The 18,854-nt window shown below is 43.9% G+C and overlaps 1 protein-coding gene across 1 annotated transcript; it reads right to left on the bottom strand.

The window, feature by feature from the left end:
• Positions 1–1,318: 1,318 nt before the first annotated feature.
• On the bottom strand, positions 1,319–18,654 carry PRPF18 (pre-mRNA processing factor 18). The gene is made up of 10 exons (XM_042816298.1): positions 18,542–18,654; positions 17,122–17,199; positions 14,286–14,390; positions 12,683–12,796; positions 11,208–11,354; positions 9,048–9,116; positions 8,208–8,348; positions 7,643–7,714; positions 5,281–5,436; positions 1,319–2,024 (listed from the first exon to the last, which is right to left on the bottom strand). The coding sequence occupies exons 1-10, from the start codon at positions 18,605–18,607 to the stop codon at positions 1,944–1,946; spliced, it is 1,029 nt and encodes a 342-aa protein (XP_042672232.1). The 5' UTR covers positions 18,608–18,654; the 3' UTR covers positions 1,319–1,943.
• Between the last annotated feature and the right edge of the window lie 200 nt (positions 18,655–18,854).

The raw sequence follows: 18,854 nt of genomic DNA, 5'->3' as shown, positions 1-18,854 counted from the left end.
GTCCAACAGTTGCACAGCTGCACCACACCCACTCGTCCTTACACTTCTCTTTGATAAAAGGCATTATGAAGGATTGGAGCACGGTCTGCTAGCTGGAGCTGGGGCCATCCAGCTGCACAGAGCCTCAGAGCAGCGATGAGGAGCAGTTGCCATGACAGTGTTCCTCTTGTGATCCCCCCGGGGAGCAAAGCTGGCTTTCACGTGCCGGGCAGCTGGAAGCTCTTACACAGATATGCCGTGAGAAAGCACTTGGGTTTCTTGGTTCCACATGCGGCACCATTCCATGGATTGCAAGGGGATAAAAGCTCTTCCGCCATGGGAGCCATTCAGCCAAGGCGGCTGTATTTCAGGGACTGTCAGCAAGAAGGCGTGCTGCTTAAATTGCATTCCTCGAGCTTGATTAGACTAAAGCATTCCAAGCCCAAATTCACATCCCTACAGGAGGCTCATCCCCATTCAAACCAGTACTCAGGGTACCATTAAATGGCTCCTTAATAATTAGCTCTAAAGCGGGAGGGAAAAAATCTATTTAACACTATTATGGCTGCCCTAAGGAATCCAGTTCCCACTGAAGCCAACGTTACAGAGCTCCCAAACCAGCCCTCGGCTCTCGCTGCACTTTCCAGGGAAATTACAGCTCTTAAATGAAGACAAAATTCTATCTCAATTATTTAAAGAGTTCAAAACGAAGGTCAGGGTAAAGATTTAGAAACAGCTCAGGAAATCATCTGGGTGGGGAAAGGGATAAAGTTGCGGTGTTGTAAATGTTTTCTGTTGTAAAAATGCTCTCTCTACACTGCAAAAGAAATCCCCAGGCACCAGAGTTAATGAAACTCTTCCACGCTCTCAACATCTGCCCAACTTCTCCCCACAAACCCCCTCTGTTTCCCAAAGGCCCCCCCAGGCTCCACTTAGACCTCGTCAGCCTCATTTTTATTACTTCTAAACTGTTTAAACTCTTGACATTTTCGCTGCGGTCAGACGCACCAGACCAAAGGACCTGTAAGTCAGAAGCAGCCCTTCAGAATGCAGAGCCTCCAGAAGAATCTGGGGAAGCTCCTTGAGATAAGCCAAGCCAGCACACAGCCCCAGCATCGGACCTCGCTGTGAACACCTGCTCTAAACTCCTTCAACAAGGGCACCAACAGCTCAAGAAGAAATTCAACATCCAGCAGAATAGATCTGTGGCTGCTACAAATGCTGTACCTGGGCATGGGAGGCCCTAATTATGTTCTCTGCAATGCCCAGCAGACTGGAATTTTCTCCAGATGTATAAAAACAGGATTTGGAAGCCTGAAGAGCCACAAGATAACTTCTCCCAAGCTCAGGAGGTTTATATTAATAATGTCATTATACAACAAAAAAAAAACAAGCCAAATCAGATGAACTCAAGATCAAAAACTCTTTCCACTGAAACTGGGTGTATTTTTCAGCTGAGAAATATATAAACTTCTTCTTTCCCCACAAATACCACATGAAAGATTTGCCATTAAAATCTTCCTATTTACAGAAATAACGAGACTGAAGTTTGACTGCTTCCCCATCTTCCCACATCAGCCTCCAGTGGGAAAGCAGCCAACAAACTCCACACGGCCTCTGAGTCTCACCTACAGCTCCGAGGCAGAACAGATTGGTTGAGGTCAGCCTGCACAACGTTGGGAACAGCAAACTGAAGTAGAAGTGAGGGTCACAATCAGTGCCCCCTGGTCGTGGCCACCCCACCCTTACAAAGCTGGAGCTGGGATCAGGTCAGCGTAAAGACTGAAAAAGAAATCTACCCAAGTGGGGCTTGTTCAAAGGAAGCCGGAGAGAAATCTGCTTTATGCTTTCTTGCAAAGCCCACCCTCAGTTTCTGTCGGTGTAAAGCACAAACTGCTCCATCTCCTCAGTGCTCTCCAAGTCCAGGAGATGACAGTGTGAGGCATGCTTGGTCACCCAGAGCCTCACAAAGCGTTGTACTCCACGCATTTCGATGGGTCTGTTGGGAAGTGCTTCTGGCAAATGGTCATCAGCCTCTTCAGCCCCTAGAGATGAACAAAGACAATTCTCTCATAAAACTGCAGCTGTCACACAGCCTATTTTTACTTTTCAGCTTAACGAGAAGAATTAAAAGCAAATGGCTGCTATTTCATTTCTTTTCTTTGCTGAATTGGTATTCCATTATTTTAAGTTTTATCAACAGTTCTCTCTGAAAAGTGCTAATTATTACAAATATGTTCAACAAGCCTAAATGCTGCATTTGGCTCCCACCAACCCCACACAGCAATACAGGCCTGGGGAAGAGACATGGGAAGCTGCCTAGTAGAGAAGGAGCTGGGGTGCCCCTCACAGCAGCTGCACACAACCAGCACTGTGCCCAGGTGGCCAAGAAGGCCAATGGCTCCAGGCCTGGACATCTGGCTGAATCCCTTCACTGAAAGGGTGGTCAGGCATTGGCTGCCCGGGGAGGTGGCTCCCCAAGGTCTCCATCCTTGGATGTGTTTTAGAGATGTGTGGACATGGCCCTGAGGGACATGGCGTAGGGTGAGACTCTGCAGTTCAGGCTGATGGCCGGATGTGGCGTTCCTGGAAGTCTTTTCTATCCTGGATGGTTGTAAGATTCTATGAGTTCAAATATTAAAGGAGTTCGTGGATTAACTGAAGAGATCATAGGTTTCATTCTTGATGATAGATTCATGGTGAAGAACCACAGTAATACCTTAAGCTCTCTTCTTCACCAAGGCAGAAAGCAATGCCATTACAACAAACCACGCGTACAATAACCCTGAAAATTGAGATGTTAAGTAATTCTCAAGAGCAAAAAACTATTTCTGACACCAAAACAAGCTGAAAAACTGAGGAGAAAAAAAAAAAATCCATTTCTGGAGAGCAGAGGTGTCATTCCTTCCCATAGTATTACCACACTCGATCCCACTGCAGTGGAGGAAAACAAAGGCAGACCATGGACTTCTCAGTTCTTTCAAGACACTGATTGCCAAAATCCAACATGACAGAAATACCATCATTATTCTCTTTAAGTCACACACAGAGGTCTAACAAAGAAGGAGAGAAACTGCTGTGGTGGTAGCATAATTTGGCAATGATATTATAACTCCACAACAGCAGAAAGCAAAGTGCCTGTCATTAGATCTTCAACATCTAACTGTAAAGGAAAACAACTAGACAGAAGAGGCTTTGATATTTTCAGCGCCAGCAGGAATCTGGAAAACATATCCTAAAACCATAAAGACTCATTGTGTGAGATGTCAGTGTTGCAAATTCACTGTGTATGATCCCGAGTTCAGTGCTGTGAGCAGAGATAATACTCCACGTGATCCAGTTTGAACCAGACCAACTAAAGAAGATCTTGTATTTAAAATCAAGAAGAACAAGAAGTTAAAACCAACTTTGTTTTGGCCCATCAGTAAGTTGTGTACTTCAGAAGTGTATCTACTTCACAGAGAAACAAAATGCAGAGGGAAGATGAACAAGATTTCTTTCAATAGATGCCCCTCCGAAACAGAGGGAACAAGCTGGGAAAATCCATTCAAGTTGCATTTTCCAGGTAGGTTAAGAGATCAAAAGGCACCACACATAAGCTACTTTGTCCATCAGATAATGCCAAGCAAGTAATAAAATAAATCAAGTGCAATCTGTCTCTGAAGATATGCAATCCACATACCACCTCACAGCAGAATGATCACATTTGTTGGCTCTGCAAATGTCTGGAGCTCCTTCTGACTTCACAGTATTTCCTCCAGTTATGATACTAAAAGCTATAGTCGAAATCAAAGGTTATTCTTGTATCCTCCAAAGAAAGTCAAGACAGAGGAGGAAGTTGTATTTTGCAAGCCATGTGCTTGCAGACATCTGCAGAAGTTGCAGTGGGAGTCGCTGAGCTGCAGCAGGAAGGTATTTGTGTAAACCTCTCCTGACAGCTTTGAGCTCCACAATGCTGCCCTCAGGCTTCACGGTTCAGCCAGGAGGGCTTTATGTCAGTGAGACTGCAACTGGCAGAAGGCAAACACAGCTCACCATGTGAGGAGAGATGAAGCACCCAATTCCTGTGTGTGTGTTCACACTTGGTGCTAACACAGGATCACAAGCACTAAGATGTGAAAAAATCCATGAGACTGAACAGCACACAGGCCCAGCTCCATCTATTACATGGCCCTTGTACTCTGACTTAAACAAAGACAACTGCTGGATGCAGCCAAAGAGCTGTGACCAATGGTTCTGTGTCAGGTGGAGGCTGGTCACAAGCAGTGTCCCTCAGGGGTCAGTCTTGGACCGGTGCTCTTCAACATCTTCATCAGTGACACAGATGATGGCAACAAGTGCACCCTCAGCAGGTTTGTGAACGACAGCAGCTGAGCGGTGTGGTCCACACACTGGAAGGAAGGGAAGCCATCCAGAGGGACCCAGACAGGCTGGAGAAGTGGGCCCCTGAAAACCCAATGAGGTTCAACAAGGCCAACTGCAGGTATTTATACAAAGTGGGGGGAGATCTCATGGAGAGCAGCCTGTGGAGAAGGACCTGGGGGTCTGGACGTGAGCCAGCAGTGTGTGCCTGCAGCACAGGTGGCCAGCTGTGTTCTGGGCTGCATTAAAAAAGAGGTGGCCAGCAGGGAGAGGGAGGTGGTTGTCCCCCTCTACTCAGCTCTTGTGAGGCCCCATCTGCAGTACTGCACCCAGGCCTGGGGTCCCCAGCACAGGAAGGATGTGGAGCTCTTGGTGCAGGTCCAGAGGAGGGCACTGAGATGATGAGAGGGCTGGAGCACCTCTCCTATGGGGAAAGGTTGAGGGAACTGGGCTTGTTTAGCTTGGAGAAGAGAAGGCTCCAGGGAGACCTCATTGTGGCCTTCCAGTTCTTGAAGGAAGTGTATAAACAGGAGGGGGAACGGCTGTTTAATAGGGTGGATAGTGATAGGACAAGGGGGAATGGTTTTAAACTGGAGGGGAGGTTCACGTTAGATATTAGGAGGACTTTTTCCACACAGAGGGTGGTGAAGCACTGGAACAGGTTGCCCAAGGAGGCTGTGGATGCCCCATCCCTGCAGGCATTCAAGGCCAGGCTGGATGTGGCTCTGGGCAGCCTGGTCTGGTGGTTGGCGACCCTGCACACAACAGGAGGTTGGAACTGGATGAGCATTGTGGTCCTTTTCAACCCAGGCAATTCTGTGATTCTATGACTGCTCCTGGAACTCTTTAACCCCATCACTCACAATTACAAAGCTAACATTTCTCAAAGATTCCCTAATCCCCAAACCCAAACGGTTGGATTTCCACAGTCAGCCTTACCTGAATGTATTTCCTTTGAGTTTCATCATTGAGAACGTGGGCGACGTGCTTGGAGAAAATCTTCTCACGACCCGTTCGAGCGTGGATGCCCACCATGGTGACACCGATGGGCCACGGCGCGTTCCCAATGGCCATCTGGAGGTAGGCATCGTTTGCCTGAAGAAATACAGGGCTAGGCACACTTAGCAACAACAGAAAGGGCATCTGATGTTTTCAGTGCAGTCTGCTCAGGTTCCCATCAGCTGTTCTGCTGTGCTCACCTATACTACCTTTTCTATTTTGGTTACAGACTAAATCAGGGAGTGTTGAGGGAGAGCAGCCAGCTTCCAAAGAGGCCGAGAGCCAGATCCATTACAAAACTGGGTCAAAGAAGCACATTTATAACAGTGTTTATGAACGGAGTAGCAGCACTGAATGAATCTGCAATTTCACCATCAAGAGAGCAGACCCCATTTCTTAATATAGAGCTGAAGCAGACACGGGCCCTGAGGAAGAAAGGGAATAAAACATGAAGGGAAGACAAACACAAAGAAAGGCAGAAAGGCACAGATGATAGAGCTTAAAAAAGCAGCATAGCGAGTGAGAACCAGGAAAACAAAGGGGGAAAAAAAACACATGCAATCACAGAAACACAGCTTCAAGGACCACTTGGTGCAGGACATTCCTCCCCTACTAGCAAGCAGCCAGAAAGCTCACTGATGAAGAGTTCATTTACCATCTCCCATTCAGAGACTACACAATCAGAAGTAACAAGCGTGACCAGTGGGTGCAGCTTCCTCACATTTGGCACTGGCACAAAATGGGAGGTAACTGAGGGTGCAGAAAGAGAGCTGGGAGCAAACCTGAAGAAGGGGCAGGACTTTGCCTTCACCTACATGAGGCAGCATCTCAGCAGCCTCAGCCAGATATCTGTTTGCTGCCTGACACGTGGTTCTGTAATGAAGCACTGTATGAGAGCAGACAATTAAAGACCCTTTTAAGAATGTCACAAAAGGGTTAATTGAGGCTGAGAAGGCAGCTTACATTCTGCTCTTTGCCTGCTATCACAAGCTGATTTCAAAACTCGTGTTTTTAAAGAATGTCATCTGAGAAAGCAGGAACAATCTGGGGCTGGGAGCGTTCAGTCGGCTGAACAGCGGAAAAAACAACAAACATACAAGACAGCAGGATGCAGCCAGACACAAATCTCCTCAGAAGCAAAATGGAAAATGGCATGAGGATCTTTAAAAGCAAAAGGCTCATTAGCCTCACTAAAAACAAACACCAAAACAAGACAGCTTCCAAATGTATCCTCAGCCTTCCCCTAAATCAGTCTGTGAAGTTTACATACAGCCAAGCACCCGTGAGACAGAGCAGCAGAGCTGATTTACTGAGGAGGTACGCTGCATTCCTGCACACTCACTGCTGTGTTGGGAAGGCACTGGAAAGGGAATTTCAGCATAATGATGATAGCCAAAGGAAAAACAAAGCTCCCAAACAAAACCCCACTATCATACATCCCGGTTTAGTTCTACTTTAAAGTGATTTAAACATGCCTGAGGGCATCTGAAGTTTTTTCAATCACAAAAGCAGGTTTGCTTGCTTACTAGACAAATTACCCCAAGTCCTTGGGACTTCAACAAGAAATACTATAAGACCAAAGGCAACACAAAAGTGAAGTTCTGCATACACTGGTTGCTTAAGCAAACGCTGTCACAATTTGAGTTCCATTTCTTGAGGCAGCTACAAACAAAAGCTAATGCTGCCTTTCATCTCAAGTGCCAAAGTACTTCTGCCTCTTTAAGTGAGCAGACTTTGTCCAAAAACCTTTTCATTAACTTATCTTGATCTTAACAGACCAGCTAACATGAGTATGGCCAAAGAAAGGGACAGTGTCTCGTATTCAGTAACTCAATTCCCCTAATAGCTAATTAATTAATCAACATCCCACTCCTTCTCTGGGGACATTCAAGACCCATCTGGATGCCTACCTGTGCAACCTGATGTAGGGAGCCTGTGTTGGCAGTGGGGTTGCACTCAATGATCTCTGAGGAACTTTCCAACCCCTACAATTCTGCGATTTAACCTTTCAATATCAGGTTTCCAACTCACTACTCCTCTGCAATGGAACCATCTCTGAAATCCTACTGGTGCTTGCAAGCTCTGTAGTTTCACCAACCTCAGAAATGCTTCTGACAAACTGTGGATCACACACTGCCTGAAGCCCAACCATTAACAGCCTGTTCTCATTTTAGGTGAATATATGTTGGGTGGATTTCCAGCTACATGTCTTTAAGATGCAAAAGGAAAAATGTTCACTTGCAACTTCAGTCTATTGGAGCCAGCCAGCCTAAACACGCTGGAAGAGAGCAAACAAACGTACCTTCACATATTCTCTCTGCAACATGAATTTTATAATATCTGTTATTGATTCTTTGATGTCTGCAGGAAGTGTCTACGAGAGAAAAAAAAAAAAAGGAGAACAAACAGCTTTACATCAGAATATGCAGCTCAGGAAAATCACCCTACTCAGCATTTATACAAAGATGAGCACCTTCCCTAGCTTCAGGACTTCAATGAAGGGAAACGTCTTCCTTATTTAGATGAAGGATCTGAAGCAAGAGAGGTGAAGCAGTTACACCTTGTAGCTCGTGGCAAAGTGCAAAATACAATCCCTATTTTCTACCATGTTGGCAACCCAATGAACAGGTGATACACGAAGCAGCACCTGGAAAAGCAGAAGGTAAGCAGAAGAACTCATGGATCAAGATAAAAAGGTCAAAACTGGGAGTCATGGGCTCTGGCCAAAGAAACCCTGACCACCTCATTCACCCTCTCACCTTCAGCTGAAATAACATTACCTTAAGAAAGGACATTAACAACTGGGTGCTTTGAAAGCAGCAACTAAAATAAGCCTTAGAGGACACTGACATCTAGAAGTGACTCACCCTTTTCCGAAGTTTTCTGAAGAGTGGCCTCAGGTAGGACTCTGTCTGCTTCTGAGTGGCACTGTTCAGCTTTCCCTGCACTCCCCGCTTCACGTAGTCCTCTCTGGCATTCAGCTCCTTCGCCCAAACTCCAAGAAGAAACTGCACAGGGAACAAGCAAATCTGTGTCCTAGTGCCACCTAGCGCCCGCACTGCCAAAGCAGACGGAACAGTGGTTTAAACCAACACAGCAAAAGGAATCTTCACTTGGATAAAACAGAATCCACGAGGCAAAAAGCCTCTTTCAGCTGTACGGGCAGAGGGGGATAGGAAAAACTATCCTACCACAGAATCTTGTGGAGGAGGAGGTGGGAGTGTGAGCAAAAAAAAAAGAGTGCACATAGAAAACCAGGAAACAGTGACAGACTTATCAGTGCTGCCAAGGTGAAGGGGATCATTAGGAGAGCAGTGATGTATGAAGATGATACAGTTGTCTCAGAACAACTTCTGAGAGTGAGCAGGTAGAGACTCCTTGGGAGTTTTCAATGCAGTGGTGGCAGACAGAAGAAACTGCATTCAACTGCCTCAGTTATCATCTGCAAGTCAAAATCAGAGCTGTTTGGAAGAGTAGAGGCAGATTTTGAAGAAGGTTGCTCTCCTCTCCCAAGAGCTCTTGCCCACGTCTCACAGCAGTCACTACTTCACTAACCAAGGCAATGGAGTATCAAGCACTACAAAAAGGCAAAAATATCTCCAGCACAACGAAAGTTTACCTCTCCAAGCAGATGGAAGCTCACCAAATGTATCTGCATGATAGTAAAAGGTATCTCACAGCTTAACACATCTGTGAGAGTGGGTTACCTTCAAGAATTTTGTGATAATATCCATATCATAGTGGTCATCACCCCGTCCTAAGGACTCTCCCAAAGCCTGGAATAGGAGTCAAAAGACAAAGATTTCCACATTATGTAGATACTTGCCACCAGCACAGCAGAATGTGAACTGAAGTTCTACTAACAAACCTAAGTATCAGGTGGGAAATTGAAAGAAACAAACAGCCACATATGTTATGAGGCCCATTATTCTACCAAAAACATTCCAGTCAAAAAGCCAAGATGATTATTTCTGAGCAGTCAATAGAACAGTAATTTTTCGTTCATTAACTACAAAATCACTGGTATAATTAGCAGCTGTCTAACAGCACTGAATTAAGGCAAACTGTGGGTGCATTGCATTTTTGAGATACCCAGAGCTATACAATCACAGAATGGTTTGGGTTGGAAGGAACCATGAAGAGCATCCAGTTCCAACCCCCTGCCATGAGCAGGGACAGCTTCCACCAGCTCAAGCTGCCCATCCAACCTGGCCTTCATCACCTCCAGGGATGAGGCACCCACAGCTTCTCTGGGCAGCTGTGCCAGTGCCTCAGCATCCTCAAAATGAAGAACTTCTTCCTCAGGTCTAAATTAAACCTACCTTATTTTTAGTTTAAAACCATTATCCCTTGTCCTACCACCACTCTCCCTGACAAATTGGCCTTCCTTGTCTTTCCTTATGCCCCCTTTATGCGCTGGAAGGCTGCCACCAGATCTCCCCAGAGCCTTCTCTTATCCATGCTAAATAAGCCCATCTCTCTTAGCCTTTCTTCATAGGAGTGGTGCTTCAGCACTCTGATCATCCCCATGGTTCTCTGGACTTGCTCTAACAGCTCAATGTTCTTTTTGTGCTGGGGGCCTCAGAACTGAACACAATACTCCTATTTACTTAATTCTCATTTCTTTCTTTCTTTCTTTCTTTTTTTTTTGAAGTTGTTTTATTTCCCTGATGCATTTGGGCGTTCATTTAATTTTAACTGCAACGTTGAGGGAATAAATGCAAAAAACAAAGAGAAAACCACACTACCATGCTCCAGTGCTCTAGCTTCCTGCCAAAACCTGGGAACTGTTAATATTAACATCAATTTTTAGAAACATTTTCCAGTAGATAAACTTGGGATTTAAAATTTCTTTCCATTGTCCTCACATTTCCAAACTATGATGTATTTTTAAAGTCTCCTAGCTGTGGAACATTCAATGCAATCCTTTTTCTGCAAGGGAATGCAGTTACAGAAGCATGCTTACAAACTTTTCCAATGAAGCATTACTTCCATGGTTCAAATCAAGCCCGTAAAGTCGTCCTAAAAAGGGGATGCTGTGAGAACTAAGAGTTTGATAAAAGCAGCCCTATCACAACTGGTATCCATTCTAGAAGTGTCATTCCTTTACTCCAGAACCCACAGTACCCTAAGAAGGGAGGCAAGGCTGCCTCCTAACAAAAACGTATCCGTTTCAACTCTCAGTCATAGATCAGATTACTTCTGATTTGAAGGGACATTAAGAAGATTAACTTCAGCAAAGAGTTCTGAAGATTAAGGGTAAAGTTCTTTAGCTCAAGTTAATGTGCTTTTCAAAATACCAGCCTAAAATACCAGGTGCTGAATTTTCCTGTTCTTTCAAAGCCCAGCACTCACGCTCACCATTTATGGGCCATACCTTCACAGTACTCTCTGTATTTGCTGTGAACTGCCTACTTCTAACTTTTACTTCTTTACCCCAAAAGACTTTATATAAACTCTCTTTCCATGTGTCTGTTTTTGAGAACCCATCTTTCTTATATAAGGAAAATTCATCTGCTCTAAGCTCATCACCTTCTCAAATACTCATTGGAAAGGATTCGGAATTTGTCATCAGGCAATAGCTTTGCATTTAATTCTTGACTCCCAAAACCTTTGCAGGGAGAATACTGTTTTGCCTGCTGCTCTTTCCCCATTTCTGATGAGGTGCTGTAAGCAAACACCAGGTACTTATACTGCAATTCAAGCCTTAGCAGTATTCACTTCCAAACAGCATATTTAAGGACTTTTCAGACTGCCAAAACTAGGTGCTGTAAACTAGGTTAACTCTGAACAATACTGAAGCTTTCTCACAACAATACAACAGCATGATATACCTAAAATCTCTAAATTAATTACCCACCACATACCTCCAGTTCTTCAATAGTAGTATTCTCCTCATGGACTTTCAAGTCGTTCTGTGAGTCATCATCTCCTGCTTCTTGGCCACCTACAATTTCATTCAAGTATTGCTGATCAATCTTATCCAAGGCAGCTTTCAGGTCATTCCTCAGGCCCTAGAAAAGATAAGAAATGATTTGTTTGCAAAAAAAAAAAAAAAAAAAAAAATCCAAAAAAAAAAAGGGGGGGGAAAAAAAACCCCCCCCCCCTTCCAAAAAATGCCACAAAAAACAGAGCAAATAAAACCAGTTCAGAGCAGTCACAGTGAGCACCCAACTGCTGTTTTTAACAAAAGCCAAATTCTACAAACACATGAGATTACACATATGGTTTCAAACTGCTACTAGAAGTTAAGAGCTGCTTATAAATGGAAAAAGGAACCTGGCTTAGAGGATCCACATTCTTAATATGAAACATAAAATTTAAAGCTCTATAAAGGTGAATGACATTTCTCACCCTAAGACCAATTCAGGCTCTCCTCTTGGAATACACACACACAGTTATTTCCACTCTTCCATCACCATCCATGACTTCCTGGCACATTTTTATCAATCAGTTACTAGTTTAAAAATATCTGACCCACAAATTGGTTGTAACAATTACCCACGCTCTCAACTAACAGACAACAATGGCAGTGACTGAAGCACATCATGCAGAAATCCATCACAATCCTATTTATGACCTTGCTACTTCCTGAAACTTCTACAACTGCCATCAATAATTTTACCACACATAACAATGGGAGGGAGGAAACTTTTGTCAGCAAAATTATTTTTAGAAACTCATATCTGTTTATCCTTCTTTAAAGGACTTGAAGAGGAAAAAGTGCTCTTTTTCTGGGCAGCCCCAGGAGCAATTTGTCAAATTATTCAGTTTGTTACAAATAATGGAAGAAAACTCATAGCTTTGTACTCTTAGCTGGGTTGCAAATTTGATCAATAGTAAATACAAAACAAATCCCCATTGCAAATCCCAACATATCCCAACAAATTCCCAATCTCCTCACTTAATCAATGTGAAGCCAGAAGGATTAGATCAGTAAGCTGGAACGTACATATTTTAGTCATTTCTGAAGTCAGTGACTACTTTAAAAGGAAGCAGTGGGAGTGAAGTTTCTGTAAGAAGTTACAGCTCTAGAATTGAAGGATTTGAAAATTCATTTCTGTACCAGAAATACAGGATGCATTCCCCCTCTTCCTTACCTATCCAAACAGGCTAGTTCTAACAGCAAATTACTGTCTTCTCTGCTGGTTACAAAGCAGGCAACTGCATGTCTGGGGTTTCACTGCCACCTGGAGGCCCTCTTTTTCAATCAAAAAGGCTTTAAGGGTTTCTGTGGTGGAACTAGTTGATTTACTGGGCTGTAATCATGCACAGAACGTTAAAAGCACTCCTCCCAGGTTCCCCCACCATAAATTAGTAACCAGGAGCCAGCTGGTCTTACCTTGTTCACTTCAGGTGCCAAAATTTCTATCTTCCTCAGACGTTGAAATGCATCATAATCTGTTTCTCCAAACAGTCTGACCGGCTCGCCTCTCTCCCGTAACCTCCTGATAACCTGAAGAGAATCCAAATATTCCCTTACACAAACTCATAAAGGAAGGAAAATAAAATCCTGAAGGCTGGATTTCTTTACTTAGCTTAAAATAACAAGCTGTGCTGGACTGGAGAGGAAATGGCAATATTTTAAGCAGCAGAAAAACGTTCTAGACGCTTTACAATCCAAATATAAAATTCCCACGGCGTTTCAATGAAAGGTCATCCCAAATATCACCAACCTAAATCTTGCACAAACCCCAAACTGTTTCGTATATCCCAACTTCTTCCTGCTCTCACTTGTTTAAACAAATACATCAAAATCATCCCCTTGGCAGAGCTTAAATACCATTTCCAAAGCGACAGAAGAACTTGACAATCATCTCACTCGCTCTCGTTTGTCGCGGGCAATAAAGTGCTCTGCTGACTGGGCTTCATGTTGTCCCAGCACATTTGGGAGACTGGCTGGAAATTCTCATCCTTACCATTTGGTAAACATTAAGTCCCATCATCTAATGTGATAATTATTTTAAGGCTAGCTACAACTGAGGTGTAACAGCCTCCCTTGGCTGATTTGCAAGGTTATGGGCAAAGCAGAAAAGCAAACTTTATTTTCCCAGTTTCTTCTTGCATGCACTGCCTGTTAAATCTGTTTACACTTACCACTGTTTGTTTGGCGTATCAAGCAATAAGCTTACTGATACAATCACCAGGAAACACTCTGGTGACAAAGAGAAGAGCTTGCACTTCATCTCACACCATCACGTAACCAACTGTACTGACAGGACAAACCAACCAAATCTCGAACCAAACATGAAACAAATAACTCACATTAAAACTTCTGTGCCCAAAGTGTTTTGTAAAAGCAAAGGGACAACAATAACATCATCCTGAATGATCTCAGCTGAGCACTGCAGTATTTCCAGTAGATTTTATTCTGCACGTAAACTTTACTTCTGAACTTCCTACTTCTCTGCTGCTTCGTTGTCCAGATCTGTTTTATGATCTCACATTTACACCACTGTTCTTATCCTCAGAAAGAACAAAGAATGCACCAGTTGCTCCAGCTTCAGGACTTTCTTTCCCCTCACAGAAATCAAGACAAGTTTTCTAAACTCAGTTCTGAAAATTGGGTTCATATCAAAAAGCTACAAAGAAAAGAAGCTGAGAGAAATAAAGATTTGAGAAGCTCCCCGTGCCACTGTCAGCATTATCCAAGTAACAGGACGCTGTTCTAGGGGTCATCTGAAAAAGCTGTAACACATCACACCACCTATGTGCAAACCCACATGACAAAAAGGCTGCATCCATCTGCACCTCCAGATGCACTCACATGGACAAGAGATCCCTGAGGGGTAAATATTGACCCTAATTGCTGACTGCACAATGGAAATTTTTATTTGATACCACCTGACACAAAAAGCACAGATCACCAGAAAAAAGCCCTACCAAGAAATTTCAGATGCATGTTCTGCACAGTGCAGTAGTTTGCTCCTAGCTGTTGATTTTACCTCTTGTCTGGAAAGAGTCATTGGTAATTTTTCTTCTGCCAGTTCAAGTTCCAGCACTGGATTTGTTGAAGTCAGAGGCTTCTCCTCCTCTTCTTGCTGCTGCACCTACGTATAACAGACAGAGTTACTCATGAGCAAAATAAACTACACATCCATAGCAGTGTAAATGTACAGGAACTGTGGAATACAGATTGTAATACGACTATAAATCTCTTTGTTTCAGAGTTTTTGTTGTCCATTTCACAGAGCAATGAAAGCTTTCAAAAGCATCAGTGTTTACCAGAAACTGACTTCTGTAGGTTGCAGGAAGCAACCTGCAACAGGAAAGGGCAATTGCTAAGGTTTGTCAATCACGTGTCAGCACTGGTGCCAAAAACAGCAAACTCACCCTCTCTGCCTGTTGGTTCCTGCCCCTGCCTTACCCTCTTTACCTATGCAAAAGTATTTGCATCACTATGTGATGAATTAGATGGGAGAAATGATTCAAATGGGAAATAACCCAGCAAACAAAACTAAAAACTCCTCTCAGCCCACTTAATCTCCTCATCCAGCTCACCAGGCAGTAACACACACACACATGGCTACAAGGGCAGAAATGAAAAGCTAAGAGCAGAGAGAGAAGGGAGCTGCTGCTACTTGCAGCCAGCCTGAGATCTTCTGTCACTGAGAACTTCAGTGAGCTCAGCACCATCAGCGAGGATGCAGCCTTTCTGCTGGGTTTTGAGAGATGCTGTTTAAAGTAACACACCTTCCTACCAAGATTGTGTTCAGTTTCTTGCAGGTTAAAATAAATCAAAAAAAGAAAAAGAGAACTACACTTCCCCAAAAAGACAGCATCTCTTTAACAGCTTCTTTTAACCTAAAAGAAGGTGCTGGGATCAAGCAGGGTCCTGTTTGATTAAACTAACTTCAAGACAGCAGTGACATAACTATGGCTCCCTCACTTCTAATAGCAGGAGCAGATGCTGGCTAACATTCCTACAACAGAGAACATTCCCAGTGCCCAAACACATCACGTTTTTTCCTAGACTCCAGATTAGGACTTATTTCCTTTCTGGTCTCACTAAAAGGGAATAATCCTATTTAATCCTACACAGATCTGCAGCGTTCTCCCCACACAGGACAGGACGTTGTCATTTCCAGCGTGCATTCAGGTTGAAGAGTTTGGTGACTGTGCTAACCAGGTTTTTAAAAGTAGTTTATGTTCTTCCAAGCCAGCATGGTTCCATGTGCACACAGGGATCCCCCCGATGGCTGCAGATACAAGATTCAGCCACAGATCTCTATGCAACGTCATGCTATCAAACACAGAACTCAATCCCACAGTCGCAGGTGTTTGGAGCAAGCAAGGAAAGGACAATGAAATCAATGCTTTACACATAAAGGGAGGGCAAAAATAAACTTCCATCAGTGCAGGAGAGGGAACAGAAAATACAGAACACGGGATAGAAAATATGGAACTGTGCAAATATAAATACACTGATGGCAGAAGGATGTAATCAAATTTGAACTTACAAACTGCAGCATTAGGGAAAAAGATCTGGTCCATTCTCTCAGTAGGATTCCAAGTTACAAGTGATATTTTTACCGCAGTTATTTTGCTTTCAGTGCTTTCTTTTTCAAGCAAGTGAAATAATTATTAAATCTAACAAAGCAAAAGAGTACCTCAATTTAAAAAGAAATGAGTCTGTATTTTACATCTTATTAATGCAGTAAAGACCAAATGCAGAAATCTGGGAGGCTCTAAGACATACCAAACAAAGCAACTTATTTTAAAACCATTTTCAGGGTTACATTTCCAGTCAAAACCCATTTTGTAGCAGCACAGATATCCCATTTTAACAGCCGTGTATGGTTCTGAAGAATTCAGGCTAAAAAAGCACCAGGCAGTCACTTCCACTCAGAAGAGTGACCACATCCACAGACCACGTTCCCATGACTAAATGACAGCATTCCAAAAATTGCTGTGGCATTGATGTTCAAATATTTCACACACAGATCAAGGTTACAGAATAAGTCACTGAACGTGTGAAGTTCAATTGAAAACAAAGTTCCAGTTTGTGCCCAGGGACAGTAAACAGGAATGTGAATCTCTGTCTTTCTCAAGAGAATGCATATCCCCCCACATACAATATACACATACAATAACCAGGCAGGCAGGCATACACACAAGTGGCAAAGAAAACTGCATTCTTTCCATTTCAGGAAACAATTTCCCTGATATGTTACAAGGCAGGCACAGCCTTCCAGATCACTCATTTGTTTCCAAATGCACCTTCAGTTACCAATCGTTTTCAATTGTTCTGCCAGCAAAATAACACTGTGTTGCACCCTTTCAGTGCAAGGTTACTGATGGCCAAAAGAAGAAAGGCACACAGCATGACAGCGGGCAGAGTTTTGTAATATCCACCACATTACACTGATTTCTTCTGGACATTTTGGCAAAATTTTGAATGGACAGTGCATCCATTCTTGGGAGGTGGCCATATTAGATCCAGTGTTCATGCCTAAAAGCACAGTCTGAAAAGAAAGGAGACAAGCTTTGATCCCAAGCCACGTCATGCTTTCCACAAAATAAGTAAACAAACAAAGAAAAAGGAAAAGCCAAAGCATAACACAAACATAAGTAGCTGTATATCATGCATATCTTTTCCTGCATTGAAAATGGTTTTGGAAACTCATACCTCTCCAGGTGGCTTCTCATTTACAGGCTTATGTACAACATCAACAGATTGAACAAAGAACAACAATTATCATTAACAACATTTGTACTGTTGATAATAAAATGTAGACTTCAAAGCAAACATACAAGTTCCTGAAAGAAGAGTAACAATACCTTGTAGCCACATCTCTGGAAGTAGGCCTCCTCTTCTTTTTTAGCTAACTCACTGCGTTTGAAGTATTTCTTATTTCCCTAAGAGACAGGAAAACTGTTAACATTTTAAAGTTTTAAATAATTCTGCAGAAAAGGCTCACATCTCCTTACTTGACTTGTTGAATTCAGCTACATCTCTTCACAGACATGGCTACGGTACCACATTCACAGTTGGGAGCACCTCTGAAAATCAGCAACACCAAGTGACTTTGCAACATGTAAGCCTGAAAGTACAGTGTGTTCAGCAGGCCTTTAAAATCAACATTCTCTTTGCCACGTAAGATCATGGCAACAGTGAGTTAACAGAAAGCTTCCTTCAGATGTGAACAATGAGGCCCAGACTGTTTAAACATATCAGACAAAACAAGCTTTTTCAAACTAAATAAAAGGTGCTTAACGAGACCCTTCAGGCACACAGCAGCTGGTAACTGTGCCATCCAAGCCCTTGCAAGCACATTCTCACTGCCCATGATCTGTGCTGTCACACTGTGATGAGAAGCTACATCTTCAAACATATTGTTCTCAAACTGACAATAGAAGCAAAGTGAAGTAAATGTAGTCTCCCAATCTGTGTCAATCAATACGTTTTCGTTGCAGATCACGCAGACCATCCGAATCCCAGAACACCACCCTAAACCTTGCTCTAACATCAAGGCCAAGTGGTAATAGTTTTAAACTTAAAAAAGGGTTGATTTAGATTACATATTAGGAAAAAGATCTTTCACTCTAAGGATGTTGAGGCCCTGGCACAGCTGCCCAGGGAAGCTGTGGATGCCTCATCTCTAGAGGTGCTCAAGGCCAGGTTGGATGGGGCCCTGTGCAGCCTGAGCTGGAATTTGGCAATCAGCTCATGGCAGGGGTTAGATCTGGATAATCCTTTCCCTTCCAACTCAAACAGTCAAATAATTCTGTGAATTTATGAACATGGATTCCTGGTTCTCTCCCTGTTTTTCACCTGTCTAACCCAAAACAACCATCAACGCTGAAATCCATGCTCAGACATCCTCAAAAGCACACATACACTCCTCTGCAGTCCCAGCAGTGCTCCCTATAAGTAATGCGGGAAGAGAATTGCAGACGGGCAAAGCGGGCACAGCCACAGAACCACAGAATATCTCCAGATGGGAGCACATCACCGAGCCCAACTCCTGGCTCCACACAGCAGCGGCCTTAAGTCAAACCTCACGTCTGAAAGCGCTCTCCAAACGCTTCCTGCACTCCAACACCTTGGATCCACTGCCCTGCAAAGCCCGTCTCAGGGCCCGACACTCTCTGGTGAGGAACCCTTTCCTACTGTCCATCTTCAGCCTTACTTCCAACCCTGAAATAACCCTAAGGACGCTGCAAGGCCTCGACGCGGTGTCCCCACAGCCCGCCTCACCCCCACCAGCTCCTTGTCTTCCAACTGCTGCCGCTTGCGGCTGATCTCCCGCTTCAGGATATCCATGGCGCTGAGGCCTCCTCCGCCACCTCCGCGCCGGAAGTGGTGTAGGAAAACAAACCGTCACTTCCGCTGGCCGCCCAGGCCAAGCGCGCTCACAGTGCCCCCTAGTGGCTTGGAGTGGCAGCAGCGAGGGAGTGTATCGGGTGGCTGTGACCACGTGACGGGGGTGTGACAGCATGCCGTTGTCACCGGTGGCAGGGCCTGCGAGAGCAGCGCAGGGACGCTTCGAGCATTTCTTCCTTAGGTGCTC

The sequence above is a fragment of the Centrocercus urophasianus genome, unplaced genomic scaffold, assembly GCF_019232065.1.
Source record: "Centrocercus urophasianus isolate 14NV4802_14NV808 unplaced genomic scaffold, USGS_Curo_1.0 seq_15, whole genome shotgun sequence".
In the NCBI taxonomy this organism is placed as follows: domain Eukaryota; kingdom Metazoa; phylum Chordata; class Aves; order Galliformes; family Phasianidae; genus Centrocercus; species Centrocercus urophasianus.
The sequence above is the reverse complement of the archived record's forward strand: the minus strand, read 5'-3'. Positions and strand labels throughout refer to the sequence as shown.